Genomic DNA, 17,533 nt, shown 5'->3' on the forward strand with positions numbered 1-17,533 from the left:
TCCTTCAGAAAGCAGTTCTGTAGGAGGTAGGTTTCTCTTGCTGCAGGAGAAAGGAGGAAGTCTGGACCTTAAATGTGATAGGCTCATGTTTGTTATGAGAGATGAGTGACTTCATGGATGAAATTGTTAATAACTAGTGTGAGCAGCACAACCTTAAGAGTCCGAGAAACCAACCACCTCATTAAAGAACTGAGAAACTGCAGTGCTCTCTGCCTGGCATGACTTGAGGTTTGGAAGAAGGACTGAGACTGACTTTTTTTCAGTGGTGGTGTTTGCAAACAGGTTATTACAAGGAGACTCAACTAACATGAAATGCTTTAAATGAATTGATTCAACTAGATCTCAGCAAAGGTTCAGTGTTTTTCATGCTGTTTAAAAAATGATGCTGTCCTGTTTTGGAGACCTGAAATCAGCAACAGTCTATCCGAAAGCAATTGATTGATGTCGAAGAGGAGCTCTGCTTCGTCTGCTTACTGCTTTTGCCATGTGGATGAAAAAGAGCAAACTGCGAGTGAAGTTACAGGTTTAAAATGTTGTTTCCTCAGCTGCCTCATCTTTTCTTTCCTAAGTATAGTGTGGTTATTTTAAGTGAAAGGGACACTTAGTAGTGTTCAGTGAGGTAAACATTTCTCATAGAACATTTATCGTTAAATGGTTAATTATCACTGTTTCCTATGTTCTTGTGCTTTGCCATGTATAAAAGGTTTTTAGACCTTAGAGTTTCTAAATGGAACATTTTACAATAGGTAATAGCTTCTTCAAGGAGAAGCTGATATTTGCATTAATCTTGTAATTAATCTTTTATATTTTATGTAATAGAAAATAATGCAATACTTTTTTCCAGGCATTGTAAGATATACTTTCAAATATGCTTATTTAAAGCAGTAAAATTCTGAGCTTTTGGATCAAACTTTTGTTTTTGTTTCTGGTGCTTTTACAAACCAGTTTCTTCTTGTCATTGTGCATGCCAGGTTACAGTTCTCATTTAGAAAATCTGTACTTTTCACTCGATGAAATGGCTTTTTTTACCTTGAAATATGCACAACCCCTATACAGACACCACCCTTTGCGTTTGGATATATTTTTAACAAGACTTCTTAGCAGCATAAAACATCTCCATATTTTTTGGACAGTGTTGTACTGAAATTACTACTGGAAATAGAATGAGCTATCGGTGTTGTTAACTTAAACAGATGATCAAAGCAGAAAGGAGGGAAGCATTGGGAAGACGGCATAGTTTGATGCAAGCCGTGAATTTTTGAAACAGAGCATATATGTATTGAGAAAATACTATTGATTCAACCCCCCACCTATTTTAGTTTTAAAATCAGTGTTCCAGAGGGAAGCCTTTAAGCCATTATGAGCCCTTTTTAAGAATTACCTACAGAGTCCAGCAGAAGCAGAGCTTTAGGTTTTTTTCTGGCAGAAGGTCATGCCAAAGGAAATCAGCAGAGCCTGGACATGTTCTGAGAGCAGCATCTGGTTTTTCTGTTTTCTTGTCTCAAGTGAGCACATTTTGGTTTGTGGTTGGCACTTGGAAAAGCTTCCTTACTTTTCTTACCCAATTAGTGTGTTTCAGTCTGTAATTAATAATAAAATGCCTCTCTTTGATGTATTAGCTGGTGACCACAACTGCGTACAAGTTATTTGGCCTTAAAGAATATTGTGAAGGACTCCTGTCTGTCATAAGTCATGCTAATAAAAAAAAGTACAGACTGCGAAGTTCAATATTTTTTTTTATTTTTGTTTACTGTGTTCACTAACAAAATGTTGAAATAGAAAATTAGTGTTTTGGGTGGATTTTCTCTTTTGTTCTAGTTTCACTATTATATAGCTATAACTGTAAATACATAGGGGCTTGTTTTAATTACTTCTCTACTATAAATAATTTTCATTATTGTTGACTAGTAAGAGGAGTTTTCAGTTGTAGTATCCAGTAGGAATTATACATTTGCTCCGTAATTTATTCAGTAGGAAGTTTTCAAAGAGAGACAATAACTTTCTCTAAGAATTTTAGTCAAACATGTTTATACCATGCATCTGAGATGCAGTGGCTTTGAAAGTTAGTGTTCCAGATCTGGCTCATTTTAGTGACTGACCTTGAGGTGCATATCTTACCTGAATAATTGTATGGAGAAATGTGAAATACTAGTTGGAGTTCAGCTAGCGCAAAAAAAAAAAAAAAAAGAGAGAGAGAGAAATCAGTTATTTTAAAACAATTATTATTTTCTTTTCCTGACCGAGGCTTAAATAAACAGCTCTGTATTATGCATTGGTTGGAGAACTGAAGTAGGAATTTGATGTAGGAATATGAAACAAGCCATTCAAAGTGGCTGAGGTACGTCAGCGTCAACAAGATGTTAGAGGAGTATTTTACTTTTCTTAGAGTGAAGTAAAAGTCTTGCAGGGGATGGTATTGTCAGGCCAGATCACTACAGAACTGCATTGAAAGTCAGTAGGGATGGCCCAGAAAAGCGGAGCAGCTAAATCAGCTTTCCTCTGGGGTCAGGTTTGATCACATCCCCACAGTCTGATGCTTGAGTGATTGGGGTGGGGAGGTGTTTGAGGGGGTTCTTTTTTTTTTTTTTTTCTTTCCTTTCTTTTTTTGTATGTCTGTAAATTGTTTAGACCTCATTCCATTTTGTAGACATTCAAAACAGTTTTATTTATCAATACTTCCAAGTCTTTCATTTTTCAGCACTGTTGACTATATTTGGGATAGGAAATGATGTAATTTTAATTTGGTTTACTAGTAGTGTAGTCATGTAGTTTGATGAAAATACTACATTGTTTATTGAATTATTACAGTGCAGTAATCTGGCTTTTACATTGATCCAATAAATTGACTGAATTATATGTAAATACCTTGAAACAGATGTTGGGCTGTTCTGAACTTTCCAGCATAATTTTCCAAAGGCTGGTGTTCTCTTTCTGTGAAAACTCTGAAGTTCTGGTTAAACTGTGCAATTCTAAGGTGGTGGGTTTTAGTTTTCTGAGTAGCAAAGCAGGTATTTGGCAAGTGTCAGCTTCTACAATTTGTCTTGTTACACTGCACTCTCTTGTGATTGCATAGTAAAAAAACGAGGTTGAATTGAAGTAATGTATAGATTTAAATTATATTTGTTTATAGAACTATGAATATACTGAAACAATGCAGTAGTTTTTAAAAACATATAATATTTGGTCTCATACATTCTCACAGCATTATATAAATTTTAAATAATTTTCAGTAATTGCCTTTCTACCCCGATTTTGTAAATTATTAGTTAGTTTTGAAATGCAAAAGGAGTGATAAAAGCCGGCTAATATCTTGTCTTTTCATTCAAAGTTCGCTTGGTAATAGCCGCTTACTTATCCAAAGGGGATCAACTTTACTTTGCTTCACTTTGTACAGACTGTGTTTCACAGATTCTTACCTTAAATGCCTCAGTCTGCCAGGAAATTTCACCATCTTTGGATATGAGCTTAGTGACCACCTTTATCTAAGGGTTGTCATGTGGTCTTGTTCTGCACTGGGTAGATAATGCTAACTGCCAGTTAAAGCTGCCAAGACTGTTTACACTGAAAATGTTAGGAGAGGAAAGAAGCTTCAGATTCCAATTACTGCTTAAAATATCTACTTGCGTGTGTGTTACTACATGTGCTGTACCAGTACTGTGTACCAGTTCTACAGAACATCTTACCAGAGCAGCGTTAAACATAGTATAAGGCCTCCTTTCTCTTGTTTGGTTTGTCTCTTTCTGTCCCTGGTATGTGCATAGTCTGTGTCCTTTCTGCTCAGTATGTGCATAGCCTGTGTCCTTTCTTTCTGCTCTGAGGTTCCTTACTTTTTCATAGATGTCCATAATTATTCTTCCTCTGAGGACTGGGGAGGAGGCTTTAGCCTTCCTCTGAGGAGTGGAGATTTAGCTTCTATCATCAGAACACTTAATATACATCAACACATTAATACAATATTTTGTGTTCTGCAGGTTGGGAATCCACGTGTTGAGCTCACGCTTTCTGAACTTCAAGATATGGCTGCCCGACAACAGCAGCAGATTGAAAATCAACAGCAAATGTTGGTTGCCAAGGTAATAATTATATACAGATCATAACAAATAAAATTTCCTTCAACATACGCAAGCGTAAGTTTCATGGATACAGAAAAACACACTAATTCATTCTAGATAAGCTCAAGAAAGAGCTTGAGAAATCCACTGTTTTACCAAATTAATCTTAACCTAGGCAGTATACAGCACTTCAGTGTAAATGGTACTGTAACGACCTATGTCAAGCCAAGTCATATGCCTTTATAAAAATATTGCTAGGTTTTATTTGTCTGGTTTGTGAGGCCCACTTCATGTCTGTGATAGACTAAGCATGACTCTTTGCTCATCTCTAGCAGGTCATTCACTTCAGTATAGTAATAGAATATGCCCACTTCATACGTATTCATTTATTATATTTCCAAAGTCTCAGAGATCTAAGAATCTAAGTGTGTTTTCAGAGTGGGGAGTAGGTTTAATGTTTTTGACGTGGTTGTAGGTGTTACAATATACAGAATGCATTGGATGCTTGGAGTACCTAGGAATCAACCTATCAATTTTGTTGTTCTTTCTTGATGGAAATAAATTAGAAAAAGAAACATTTTCCTTGTTTGCCCAGCAGAAGGACTATTAATTAGAACTGAAATGTTACCTTACAGTAGGTCATCTTGTTTAAAATGATCTGTTGGACATACTTTGGTCTTCTCTGGAAAGCTGGATAACAGCATTGGGAGTTCATTTTGCAACAGCAGGAAAGGTCAGAAAACAAATGCCAGAGCAAGCTTCACAGATGTGCTCGAATGAGCGTTCAGGCTAGGGCTGTATTTGTATATATGTGTAGCTTTGATATTTGGTCTAAAAAAATCTTGAATCTCTGCTCTAAAACAGGTTTGTTAACCTAATCTTAAGAGTTTTTCTAGGAGGACTGATATATATTTTAACTAGATACAACTTTTTTGAACTTCTGAAAATAAAAAAAACACTGATCATAGTGATGTTTTTTTCTAAGTTAATGTTTTTTTTAAATAAATGGGTAACGGATACCTGTTGTCTTAAAACCTCCCTTTGTCAGGAGCAACGTTTGCGTTACCTGAAGCAGCAAGAACGTCGTCAGCAGCAGTCTGTTTCCGAGAGTGAAAAGCTTCAAAAACTTAAAGAACGTGTTGAAACCCAAGAGACAAAGCTGAAAAAAATCCGTGCCATGAGAGGACAAGTGGACTACAGCAAGATCATGAATGGCAATTTGTGTATGTGGAATTTTCAAGTGATTAATTCAATTTCTGTTCACTGCATGACTAGCAAATAATGCTGTGCTGCTGGTCAGTATAGCATTGAAGCAGGATTTCGGATAGAATGGGGTTTGTTTTACAGAGGATGATGTGTTTCTATGAAACTTGCACTTTTTGTTTGTTTTATATAGTTAGACATGAAGTCAGAATGAGTCTATTCTTGTAAGTATTAGAAAATGTTATGACTCTTAGCAAATCCCCAACACATAAATATTTCATATGTGGATCCATATACTAGATTTAAAACTACTGTGTTGTAATTATCAATACCTGTAGACTTAAATTAATAACTTCTGCTTTACTTGATTTTTTTTTTTAAATTTTTATCTTGTTAATTTTAGCAACTGAAATTGAGCATATAAGTGCCATGTTCCAGGAAAAGCAGCAGGAGCTACAGGCTGCAGTGTTAAAAGTAGATCAACTTACTCAGCAACTGGAGGATTTAAGGAAAGGGAAACTGAACGGGTTCCAGTCTTACAATGGACAAATGACAGGACCTGCAGCAGTAGAATTAAAAAAGTTGTATCAAGAGCTACAAGTAAGTAACAGAGTGCTCTTATGGGTGGCCATTTAGTTTGTGATGTCTCATAAAACTGATGTGTTGGAATGCTGTTAATGTGTGAGGTTGTAGTTAGCATATAACCCTCTTTAAAACAGAATTTCATTAGCTTTAAAAACTATTTTTGTTGGTCATGCATGTAATGATACTAAGTGTGCAAGTGTTCTGAAGGGCATGTCTCAGTCCCTAATACTGAAATACTGAATGTTGACGTAACCTAGTGTTTGTTTTAATCTCTCTTAAAAATAATAATTACCAAAAAAATCATGTCAGTACTTTTTCTGTTTTGCAAAAAACTGGGTGTAGCAAGCTCACTTAGATGTCATCTTAACTTGGAGACAGAAATGGACAGTGAATAAAAGTAATTTTAAAATATATTTTGCAAATACAGCTATAATGTCTGCTGTAGTTAAACAAAATACTTAAGATTTAAATAACATATTTTGACAGAATCGTCAAAAATATAAGCTGCACTGTATTCATTGCACTATGCGGTGCACTACAGCTGCGGTATATTCACACAGTGTTCCCTGTTTCACTATCCTATATCTTCCTCCAAGGAAGATTGTTACATCTAAAGTGTAGTTCTCACATGAGTAATTAAATATTCAATTTACATCGAAATTTTGTTCAGTTTTTATGTTTAAAAGTTATGGAATACTTAATTGCTTGCCAATGTATCAAGATTTGAGGGCTTTTTGAATTTACACATGTACTTTTATTGTGACCAAGGCAACAGCTCTAATATATTTAATATTTCAAAATTAATTTATGTTTCAAAATTAGTCTCGCTCATTTATTTACATGAACAAATACAACATACAAATTAATCCTCACATGTTTTCATGAGTTAGGAATAAGGGTCCTTTTTCCCTCTTTTTTTTTCCCCCTTTCCCTATTTATACAAGGTATATCTGCCTTTTGAGTATTTCTAAGTGCAAAGATGCTCAATAGATTGAATTCTCTCTTGTGCTTTGCAATGATCCCATTCGTGTTTATCAAGACTTAAATTTGTCGTAGGGATTTTTTTGCACGTAACATTACCATCAAAATTGCAACTCTGGGACAATACTGTCAGTTATCAAAGGTATGAAAAAATGCCAATGGGAAAGCAAGAGAAATAATTATGAAGACTGTCATGGTTGATTTAAACCATGAAGGTAATCCATCCCCTCATCTACTGGAAACCTGCTGTGAAGGTTTCGGTTTAATCCCCATGTAGAGAGAAAAATCAGTGCCTAGTCACTGCACTAGCAGTTCAGTTACCCTCCCATCCAGACATTAAGAAGTTTCATGTGGAACTGGAAACAGAATCAATAGCATAATTTCTGTGACAAATTTTATATCACTTAGTTTTCCTGATAGTCAAACTGTCTTTGTTAAATATAACTTTTAGCAAATATTTTCTATGACTTAATTTTTCATGGTAGAATTCAGTTCTGAAATGTCTTTATGCCTAATTCTTCAATCCATTTGCTATAAATGGGGTGCAGCCTACATGTATTTAACAGATATCCACTAGTTTATTAGGACATTCTTTTGCTGTTTTTTTTAAGAGTTGTTCATGGTTGCAAATTCTTATTTGACAGGCTGTGTGGAAGCATAACATTGGAGACATCAGAACAAGTTGCTTTGAGTTTTTTAACACTATTAAAAACCAGTCTGACACAGACAGAATGAAGTAACTGTCCTAACAAGTGCTTTTCTAACAAGTGCTTTTTTCTTTTTCTTTTTTTTTTTTTTGAAGATTCGTAACAGGCTTAACCAGGAGCAGAACTCCAAGCTTCAGCAGCAGAAAGAACTCTTAAACAAACGCAACATGGAGGTAGCTATGATGGACAAGCGAATCAATGAGCTGCGAGAACGACTATACAAGAAAAAAGTTGAGGCACGTCAAAAAGAAAACATTCCTGTAAGATAAACTGTTAAAAGGGCCACACTCTAGTTTATCAAGAGCCTATAAAAACTACATAGAATCCTTCCCAGCTGAGTAATACAATTATATCTGAAGGACCTATTTTAGAAGTAGCAGGCTTCTTAAAACTGTTTTAAGGTTTTCCATAGATACCAGAAAACTGTTTCCTTTTATTTTTCTTTATGGCACGGACCATACTATATTAAAAATTATAGTAGTTTGTATTGCTAGGAAGGAAAGTGTGATTGTGGGCTGTGTTTCAAAGCATGAAAGCCTAAGAAGTTTGTTTTTTATAAAATACTGATCTTCTAATGTGGAAAATGGATACAAATATAAGTAGTCTGGTAAAGTTAGTCTTGTCTGGAACGTTGAAGAGAAATCAGTTGCACTGTAGACCATTTATCTAAGGACTAGAGGGATCAGTTCTGGATTTCTGTATGTATTCCTAGCTGGAGGTGTTGCTTTTTTAAAAAAAAACAACCAAACAAACAAAAAAACCCAAAACAAAACAAACAAAAAAAACCCCAACAAACCCACCACACACACACACAAAAAACCACAAAAAAAACCCACAAACAAACCCACCTATACATATTTGATCATTTAAGAACTCACTTTAGTCCATTTGCCTAACAGGCACAGTGAAAGAGTCCTTACACAGATGAAGGTTTCTACAAGAAACATACGTGCTGTGGCTGAGAAATTGAATTTTTGAGTGTTGATTTTAGGGAATAAAATTTGTACTTTCTGCTTTTTTTTATAGGCATGGAGCATGGTAACTTAATTAAGTGTCTTAGCTACAGCGCATGGTTCTAGATAATGAAATTTAGACCTCCTGTGCGTGCACAAATGCCTAGGTTAAATGGAAGTTCATGTTTCAATTTGTCTGTTTTGGTTTTTGTTTGGTTTTAGTTGAATCGTATTAATGGAACTTCATCACCCCAGTCATCCTTGAGTGCTTCAGGAAGGGTGGCAGCAGTAGGACCTTACATCCAAGTTCCAAGTGCTGGCACTTACGCTGTACCAGTAGATCCAGTTAAACCGCAGTCTCTCACCATTGCTTCTAGCTCAACACATGGAAGATCAAAATCTGGTAAGCACTTAAGTGTGCTGTTTATTAATACGCATGGTTTGGAAAGGAGTAATAAAGAGAAGAGAATTTAGGAGACCCAGTGTTGGCGTAATCAGTGTGGAAGAGGCAAGTTTTTGATGTCTTGATACTGTTCTGTGACTTGTACATTAGTCGTTCGATATGAAGTGGTTTTGCCTCTTTCCATTAATTTTTCTTAGGAGACTGTTTTCTTTGAAATTTTACTAGCTGGTACACTGCTAAAAGGAGCACATGTTCCTGCACAGATTCTGTGTTCTGTCTTTAATAGCTTTTCAATTAGTTTGTGAGTTTGAATATAACAAAATCAACTTTGTGGCAAACTGTATTATAAGCAATTATTTACGGTATATTGCTTTTTGTCAAGTAAAACAAAGGTAGTGAATGAGTAAAAATAATACTGCTTCTCAGAAGGAGACTAAATAGGAAAATAGAATAAAACAATGGGAGGTTTTTGCTCTGAGATATGAGAATTTGTGGTCCTTGAAGCATTTCTGAAATGGAATAACCTTAGTGTTGATGCTGTTTGTTGGTTTCTGCCTTCATTAGTGAAGGAGCTGCCCCTCCAGAGTACTCCCCAGAACTTGGTGTCCAAAACTGGCTCCCATGTCTCCCATAATTAATAATTCTATCTACATTATAAAATGCTTTTTTTTTTAAAAAAAAAAATTACATTGGAGACTGAAGGAAGCAGGTCATGACATTTGTACTTTAAGTTCTCCTTCTGGCAAAGCTCACCTCTCTGCTTACATTTTAGCAAAATTAGAGTTCTTAAGAAATGGTTAGGAAAACACGCATAAGACAAAAATGCACGATCCCATGGGTCTAACCACAGGACTTTACCTGGTCTCCTAGGAGAGATCTAAAAATGAGATAAGCAATGACCACTAGAGCAAATCTGCAATATTCACATACGTTCCAGTATTTTAAACTGAGTACTCCAGCAAAACTTGCAGCATGCTTCCAAGTGGGGAGGAAGAGATGGAGGGAAGACAGTCTGAACCTCTTTGTAGGAAAAATGACAGAAATACCCCTCTCAAAAACCCAAAGGTCAGGAAGTGAAACTGTCCAAACAGAACTTAAAAAAAATCCCCAGTCTTTCCCATTGATATTAGTGATTTAACAATACCTTTAGTTTAATTCAAAGGCTGTACAAATGCCATCGCTGGTGTAATGGAACAGTCTTAAGAATATGGAATGACTTAATTGCAGGGTGAAGTGACAGATTTGCAGCACTTTTCTTTTCAGACATGTGGATTCATCTTCCACATATGGGAAAGGACAGCTCATAACTTTCAAGTTCACCAACTAAAAGTAATTCGCTACCTTGTAAATATCAACTTCAGAAGATCTACATACCCACTTCTAGACCTACCTCAGGAGGTTACAAGATCTCTGAATGATAACTTTTTGATTTTATAAAAGTAATTATTCTACCTTAGGACTGACTTCGTTTATTACTCTGAATGTACTTGAATAAAGTCTTATAAGATAGATTTATGTAAGGGGAAGCTTTTATGCTCCCAGGAAGAAAAGAAATTGAGAGGTTTTTTTCAACTGTCTTGCTTTTGTTTCTCATTATCTGAGTGTTCCTGTTCTAATTTCTCCATTGTCATTGTTATAATTTTTCCACCACTTTTTTTTTTTTCTTTCTTTTTCTGTGTAACTGGATCTGCCTTGGTGTGTCCGGTAGAGACAGACTGTGGGTGTGTGAAAAAATCTCCAGACACCTGGAAAGTTTCTGATTTAGACATAATAGTGGATCCTATTCTGTCACCTCCCACTTCTCTTCAGTCTGCTGTTCACAATGTCATCCGCCTGGCACCTACTCTCTTTGACACCCAGCACTGTGAGTCCGTAGAAAATCTCTGGTTAGCTAAGAACTCAGTTTTTAATATGGTCATCTGAGCTCTTGCATACAGATGCATATTAAACAGTATCTTTAGAACTCATGTTGTGGTCTGGCATGCAGAAGATGCTGATGAAATGTAAAATTGTTGAGAAGTTGCCTTTCATCTTTGAAGGAAACAGATTTGCAGTAAATTCATCCCTGGAGTACTGGAGTAGTATACTAGGGATGAGTTTTCTTCACTGAAAAACCTTGAAATTTTCTAATTGTTATTAGAAAATTCATGGTAATCACCAAAGCATGTTTTTTAGTATATCTCAGATTAGACAGATGTATTACACAGAGTTTTAGCTTAAGTTGCTTTGTGGGAAACTTTGTGTTTCCATGTTGCACTGGCCATGGAGTTGGGAAAAAAGCTCACTCTGGCCAAGTCAATAGCAAGAATCTTGCTGACTTCCATTGGACGAAAACATTATACTTGGTTTGCACTTCAGTCGCTATAGTAAGTATCCTGGATCCAGACCTACAAACATTTTTTAGGTAAAATTGGAGAAAATGCACAAAACCTTTTGTGTCTGCATGTCACTGTCTTTATCTATGTAAATACTAAAGGGGACTGGTGGGAGTTGAGACACAGTGGGTGTTAGGTAGTCCTGCAAGCGGCAGACAAGAGGGTACGTTTGGAGGAGAAACTGCAATGGCTATGGGGTGGCTGAGAGCAGAGCTAGCAAGGGCTTGTCAGGAGGGCATTGCCATCAGATGGGCAAGTGTCTGGGACCTGTTCAGTCTGACTGAAGCCAACGAAGGCAGGTGCTGCCTGGCTGCCTCCTCCAGGGGCTGCCGCGCAGGCTCTGGCACCACACGCTGCAGCTGCAGATTGCAACAGTGGCTTAGTTAAGTGCGTGAGCTTCCGCTTGGGTGGTGGGAGTACGTGAGAGGTGCACTTATGAAAATGCATGGTAGTTGGCAGGTCTGCCAGACTGTAATATGAAGGGCATGAAGGTGGGAACAGATACATTCTGATGTTTATAGAAGTAGAATGAAACAGAGGAGTGAAAGGAGAGAGTCTGAATGTACTTCCAGTCTGTTACCTCAGACTCTGGGGATGAACATGCCAATATTCGCATTTGAAGGATTACAGAAAGTTTTTGTATAACTGTCTTTCTAATAGAAGAGTGTGAGCTTGCACTTGCAGGTAAGATAATTAAATTCTTTGGGATTTTTGCTGTTGTTTCTCTAAGTGTTTTCCTAATAGCTAAACTTAGGGCAAAGATGCTTTCGTGTTTAATGTGAAGCAGTTATAACACCTTTCACTGATCCTTCAAAACAAAAGTTTTACTGAACCATAATCTTACTGGAGTTTAGGGAACATCCTGTGTATTTTGTGCAGCAAACATTAATTCAATGTGTGCTTGGAAAATTTGCCGTTATTTAAGGTCAAAGTGTTTAGACAGTCATCTCTTTCAGTCTTTCTCTTGATAACCAGATGATCAAAACTAAACAAAAAACCCAACTTGTCCAGTTCTTGGATGTTGCCAGTACTAAAGCCAGGCCTCATTACTCTACTTCCTGGCAGTTTGCAAGTGTGACAAGTGATTTCTGGACTACGTACTATATTCTCAGTGTAAAAATATTAACCCTATTTAAATGGCGAACCACAAAAATACTCTTGCTCCAAAGTAAGTATATCTCAGAGTTCAAACACAGTTCATCTGAATTTGAAAGATTAATATGATATAGTGTGTGTAGTATTAAGGAATGGTCTGTACAGATAATTAAGAAATAATTAGTATGGTAGTTTAAATGCAGAGGTATGACTTTTTATTTTTTCTCACCTAAAAGTGATACGATTTTAACAAGCCTATAAATAGGTTTATGTGCTAATAGAGTAAACTTGCACTCATGTAATAACACTGGGTGGTAAATATCAAGAAATCTTCAGGTTGTCATTTCCGGGGAGATGGGGGAAAGGGATACTAGTGAAGAAGATAAGGCTCGTGGATAGAAAGTAGTGGTGATGTTAAATTCACTGTCATTAGAACGTTCCTATGCAGCTTATTCTTAGACTATCCACTTTGCTAGACAGAGGATGGCAAAGAATTCTAGAAGTAGCCTTGCTGATTGTATTTTCTAGGGACTTAAAACCAAAATGAAATGGGAAACTTTGTGGTTAAATACCTGATTTTTCAGGGACCAGAAATCTCAGTAAATCTACACACACACACAACCTCCCCCTCCATTTTGGTTGTTATCCTCTAGTAAAGTCAGGTACATGTTACATGCCATCTTTACTGATCTCAAGTGCTCCACTAAGGTAATTACAGGCAATAGGGAAGAAGAAATGATCTCTGGTCTCCTTAGAGTAAGAGAAACCTGAAGTTTAATCTTTTCAAGGCAAATCAAAGCCTTAGGATCTAACCAGGGATCTATTTAGTTACTATAAAACACATCTAATTACAAGGCTATTTAAACTCTGTTGCTTACTTAGAGAACAGAAACTAAAGTCTTGTGCAGTTAATATCAATGCATCTAGGATTTGGTTAAGGATTTGTTGCCTCAGTTTATGTGCAGCTGTGCATGACTTTTTGTGTATGATGAAGACAAAAGCCCATGACTTTTTATCTTGACACTGTGAGTTGAAGTTGTCAGCTGACTTTATAAATTTCTTTAAAATTGAATCTCTGGGGCAGTTCTAATCAGGTGAGTATGTTAAGGAAAAACAAAAGGTAAGTTAACCGCCACTTCCAGCAAAGGAGCATATGCTTTCGTACCACCCCATTGTTGAAATGAGTTTTTACATCCTGTTATGAGTGAATGAATCTAGTAACCATAGTTTAAATTTGGAGTAAGTCTCCACTCAGAGCTTACGTAGATTTAACATTTGGCATAATTTGACAGTGTCTCTGCATAGTGCCAAAAGAGATGTTGATGAAGTGTTTCCGTAAGGATTTTTGTTCTGACCTTGTTTGCTTTCTAATACTAGAACATGCAACGCTCAAACCAAAATGTTAACTGTCTTTTTTCTACAGAAATTTTCAATACAATGTGATTGTCAAAGGGTAACGAATAGCATTCTATATGCAGTGATTGGGCTTTCAGTATTGATTTCTGAATCAAACATTAATAGTGATTTATCTCATTTCTGGAATCAAAATAATCCTGTTGTAATCTCAGCTATTCCATTTCACGTGTTGTTTTGCTTGTTTACAATAGTGGTGTGGATTATCTTAAATACAGTATTTTTGTCTGTTTTAAAGCTAATGATGGAAATTGGCCAATACTTAAACAGAGCTCAACCCCTGTGGTGAAACCCCCTCAGATCTCCAACACTGACTGGAAAGAATCAAGCATGGATACTGCTTTAAAACAAGGAACTATATCCAGCCAGCCTTTGCCAACTTCAGTATTAGGAAGTACTGATAAGCTGGTGGGTTTCATCTGCGATGTATTTATAGATCCATTTTGCTGAAATTATGAACCTTTTGGCTTCCATAGCTGAACTCGCTTCAGTTACATACTCATTCAGTTTCCCTGCTGATGGTTATTTAAAAAGTTGTAAAGAAAATTACCTTTGTGTTTCTCCTGTTCCTTTCTGTTCTTATCACGTTACAGTTTTTTTTCAACTTCAGTAGTTCAGTATTCCTTCATGTTCTCTTGCATATCTGGTCTCCCCTTTTCTCTCCCTTTGCTTCTCCTAATAATCTCCCCTGCCTTCCTGTTTTTCAAATTCAAATCTTCATTACTCTTTTTTTCCTTGGAGTAGATTACCACTTTTTCAATGCGCTCTTTTTCTCACAAAAAGAGTCATTAAATCCATCCTTGAGTGAGTCCACTGGCGTTACCTGTCTGCACTGCTGTTGAATTCTTTAAGACTGTAATCTTTAAAGAATAAGGACCTTGTCTTTAAATAGTTTTGGTAAACTCCGTTATCACACTGTATGTTATCCAATACATTATTAACTAGATACTGAGATCCAGAACCTAGAACAATTTATTCAGGCTTTGAAAGCGTGCAAATAGTTTTGGATTCAAATTAATGTTTTATAGCTGAAGGTTTAAACAGTGGCCTCTGTCTGCCACGTGATGAGGTCTCGTGATAAATTCAACTAGAATCATACCCAGTGATTAAGGAACACAAATTGTTCATATTGACTCCGTTGTCACACAAGATTATTAGTATGTTTTGTTGAATGAGGAATATTCTTGTTCACAAGTCTTTAAATGGAGTATACTACTTATTGTTCTTATATAGGGTCTTGACCTGGGGAAGGTGCCACCAACAGTTCCTGGTGTAAGCAAGCAGTTGCCTCAAAACTATGGGACCTATCCCAGTCCAGTTCCTTTAGGAACAGGTTCTACAAATTCTCTAGAAAGAAGGAAGGATGGCAGCCTGCCCAGACCTGGCACCAGCGTAACAAATCGGCAAAGACCTGTTCCGCTTCCTCCGCCAAGCAATGTACATCAGCCCAGTTCTTCGCAACAGATTCAACAGAGAATTTCTGTACCTCCCAGCCCTACGTATCAACCCTCCGGTCCCCCCTTGTTTCCAGGAGGAGATGGCAGGCCAGAACTCCCTTTAACTGTGGCAATCAGACCTTTTCTAGCTGATAAAGGATCAAGACCTCAGTCTCCCAGGAAAGGGCCACAGACAGTGAACTCCAGTTCCATCTACTCCATGTATCTTCAGCAAGCAACACCACCAAAGAATTATCAACAAGCTGTATACAATACCTTAAACAAGTCAGTAAAAGCAGGTAGAATATATTTTGCTTTACTTTTTTCCTTTGAAATAGACGGTTAAGATCTGCTTATTGGGCTTAGGTTGTTTTCCATATCAGTTTGAAAGACTTCTCTGAATCTGTGAGGAGAGAGATTTTTGTGTATGCAGCATGGCAGTTAAATGATCCCATATGTTTTTGGGGTGATAAGTATACATTCAATTACCTTTTATTTAAAACAAGGTGCCATTAGAACAATACAGTCTGGATACTCTACCAATACTTTCAGAAACGAGTTGAAAAAAGTGTCTAGAGAAGGGAGTTTTTCTCCTCTCGGTGTTTCCTTATGAAAGAGGACAAACATTCTGGGTGTTACTTATAGCTTGTAATTGTAGGAAGCATCATCATCAACAACAGGTGAGTATTTATTTCTGTTTTGATTGGTTCCAATATAATTAATTTGATTTCTTTTCTTTCTGTATTAGTGTCAAACAAGTAGCAAGAGAGACATACGTGGTTTATTTGCAAATATTTTATTATGTAATTTGAGAACAGTTCTTCACTGTTTCCTATCTTCTTTTTTTCAGTTTATGGAAAACCTGTATTACAATCTGGTTCGACTTCTCCCTCGCCCTTGCCATTCCTTCACGGTTCTTTGCCTGCCCAGACTTCCCCACAGCCACAATCTCAGCCTCAGACTGAAGTCTCTGAAAAAGATCAAGAGCTGGAAAATGTTCCACCATCCAGTGAAAACAGCAATGTGGAAAACATTCCTCGTCCTCTCAGTCCTACTAAGCTCACACCTATTGTGCATTCACCCCTACGATATCAAAGTGATGCTGACCTTGAAGCTCTGAGAAGAAAATTGGCCAATGCTCCTAGGCCCTTAAAAAAGCGTAGTTCTATCACTGAACCAGAAGGCCCAAGTGGACCAAATATACAAAAGTTACTGTATCAGCGCTTTAATACTCTTGCTGGAGGAATAGAAAGTGCTCCTTTTTACCAGCCGAGCAATCCACAGGACTTCATAGGCATCTTGGCAGATGTTGACAATGGTAACGCTAGTACCAATGGCAATATCGAAGAACCTATTTCTGTGCAGCCTACAGTTCCTCTTCCTGATGAGCCACCCCCTTCATCAGATGCCAATGATAATGAACTACCTTCTCCTGCTACTGAGGAACTGATAAGCACTGAAACAACAAATCAAACACCCGAGACAACTGAAGATAACAACAACAATCCTGCTATAGTTCCTTCTACTGAACAGTCACCCAGTCCCACGCCTGAGGTCAGTTCTCCAGTAGAAGATGAAGCGCCTTTGCCACCTGCCCTCCCTCCTCCGCTTCCTCCAGTAAGTACCAAAGCAAAGAGACAGTTTTGTGAACTGCAGAATTAGCTGTGTGAATAAGCATAACTGGACGATGGTAAGCTTATGCTAAGTGGTACGTTTGCACTTAAAGTTTCATGATACAAAAGGACACGACAGCCAGGGGTGCCCCAAGGAGAATTCTGATGGGTTAGTTTCTCTACTACTGTAGAAGGAGGAACATACACGTACAGGCACCAGGAGGTTGTGTATGTACTTCAGGTTGTAGAACTTCTTTTGGGATATACTGTTGTTGTACAACTAATTCTGGAATGTGAGATTCCATTAAATTTTTTTTTTTTTATTTCCCTGGGCCTACAAAGACAGCTATTGGTATGAAACTAAGGGTGAGCTATGTCAGTGGGAAGCTTTTTAATTTGCAAGCAAGCTGAAATAACTGTTCTTGGAGAACACACTCCTTTTTTGCTCTCAGGGGAGATGTGAGACCAGGGCCAACACTAACAGCAACACAGCTGACTTGTTTTAGCAGAAATGTTCTTCCAATGGGCTTGTCGCATTACTTGAATTGCTTTTGAAGCCCCTCCTCTAGCTGCACCAAAATCTTTTCAGTACTTGTCATGACCAAAATCTACAGCCTATGGAGAACTGAAAATAGGGAGAAAACTGAATTTTATCCTCAGTTATTGATGTGACTCGCTGTAACATTGGTTTCAAAGAATAGATCCTCCTTTTGATTC

General features: G+C 37.2%; 1 protein-coding gene across 4 annotated transcripts in view; it reads left to right on the forward strand.

Annotated features, from left to right (window-relative positions):
* PPP1R13B (protein phosphatase 1 regulatory subunit 13B) overlaps positions 1-17,533 on the forward strand; it is a 61,070-nt gene that overhangs the window by 38,203 nt on the left and 5,334 nt on the right. The window contains exons 1-10 of one of the 4 annotated variants that reach the window (XM_086463365.1): positions 3,570-3,749; positions 3,972-4,073; positions 5,101-5,275; positions 5,659-5,855; positions 7,624-7,788; positions 8,704-8,884; positions 10,593-10,748; positions 14,006-14,175; positions 15,001-15,502; positions 16,054-16,820. In XM_086463365.1, coding sequence (XP_086319491.1) covers positions 3,639-3,749; positions 3,972-4,073; positions 5,101-5,275; positions 5,659-5,855; positions 7,624-7,788; positions 8,704-8,884; positions 10,593-10,748; positions 14,006-14,175; positions 15,001-15,502; positions 16,054-16,820 — 2,526 coding nt within the window. In that variant the 5' untranslated portion in view covers positions 3,570-3,638. Of the gene's footprint in view, positions 1-3,569; positions 4,074-5,100; positions 5,276-5,658; positions 5,856-7,623; positions 7,789-8,703; positions 8,885-10,592; positions 10,749-14,005; positions 14,176-15,000; positions 15,503-16,053; positions 16,821-17,533 lie in introns of those variants that run through there. The other 3 variants (XM_086463363.1, XM_086463364.1, XM_086463366.1) reach the window with 3 other exon arrangements.

This window comes from Leptosomus discolor, chromosome 3 (genome assembly GCF_034619465.1).
Source record: "Leptosomus discolor isolate bLepDis1 chromosome 3, bLepDis1.hap2, whole genome shotgun sequence".
NCBI lineage: Eukaryota > Metazoa > Chordata > Aves > Leptosomiformes > Leptosomidae > Leptosomus > Leptosomus discolor.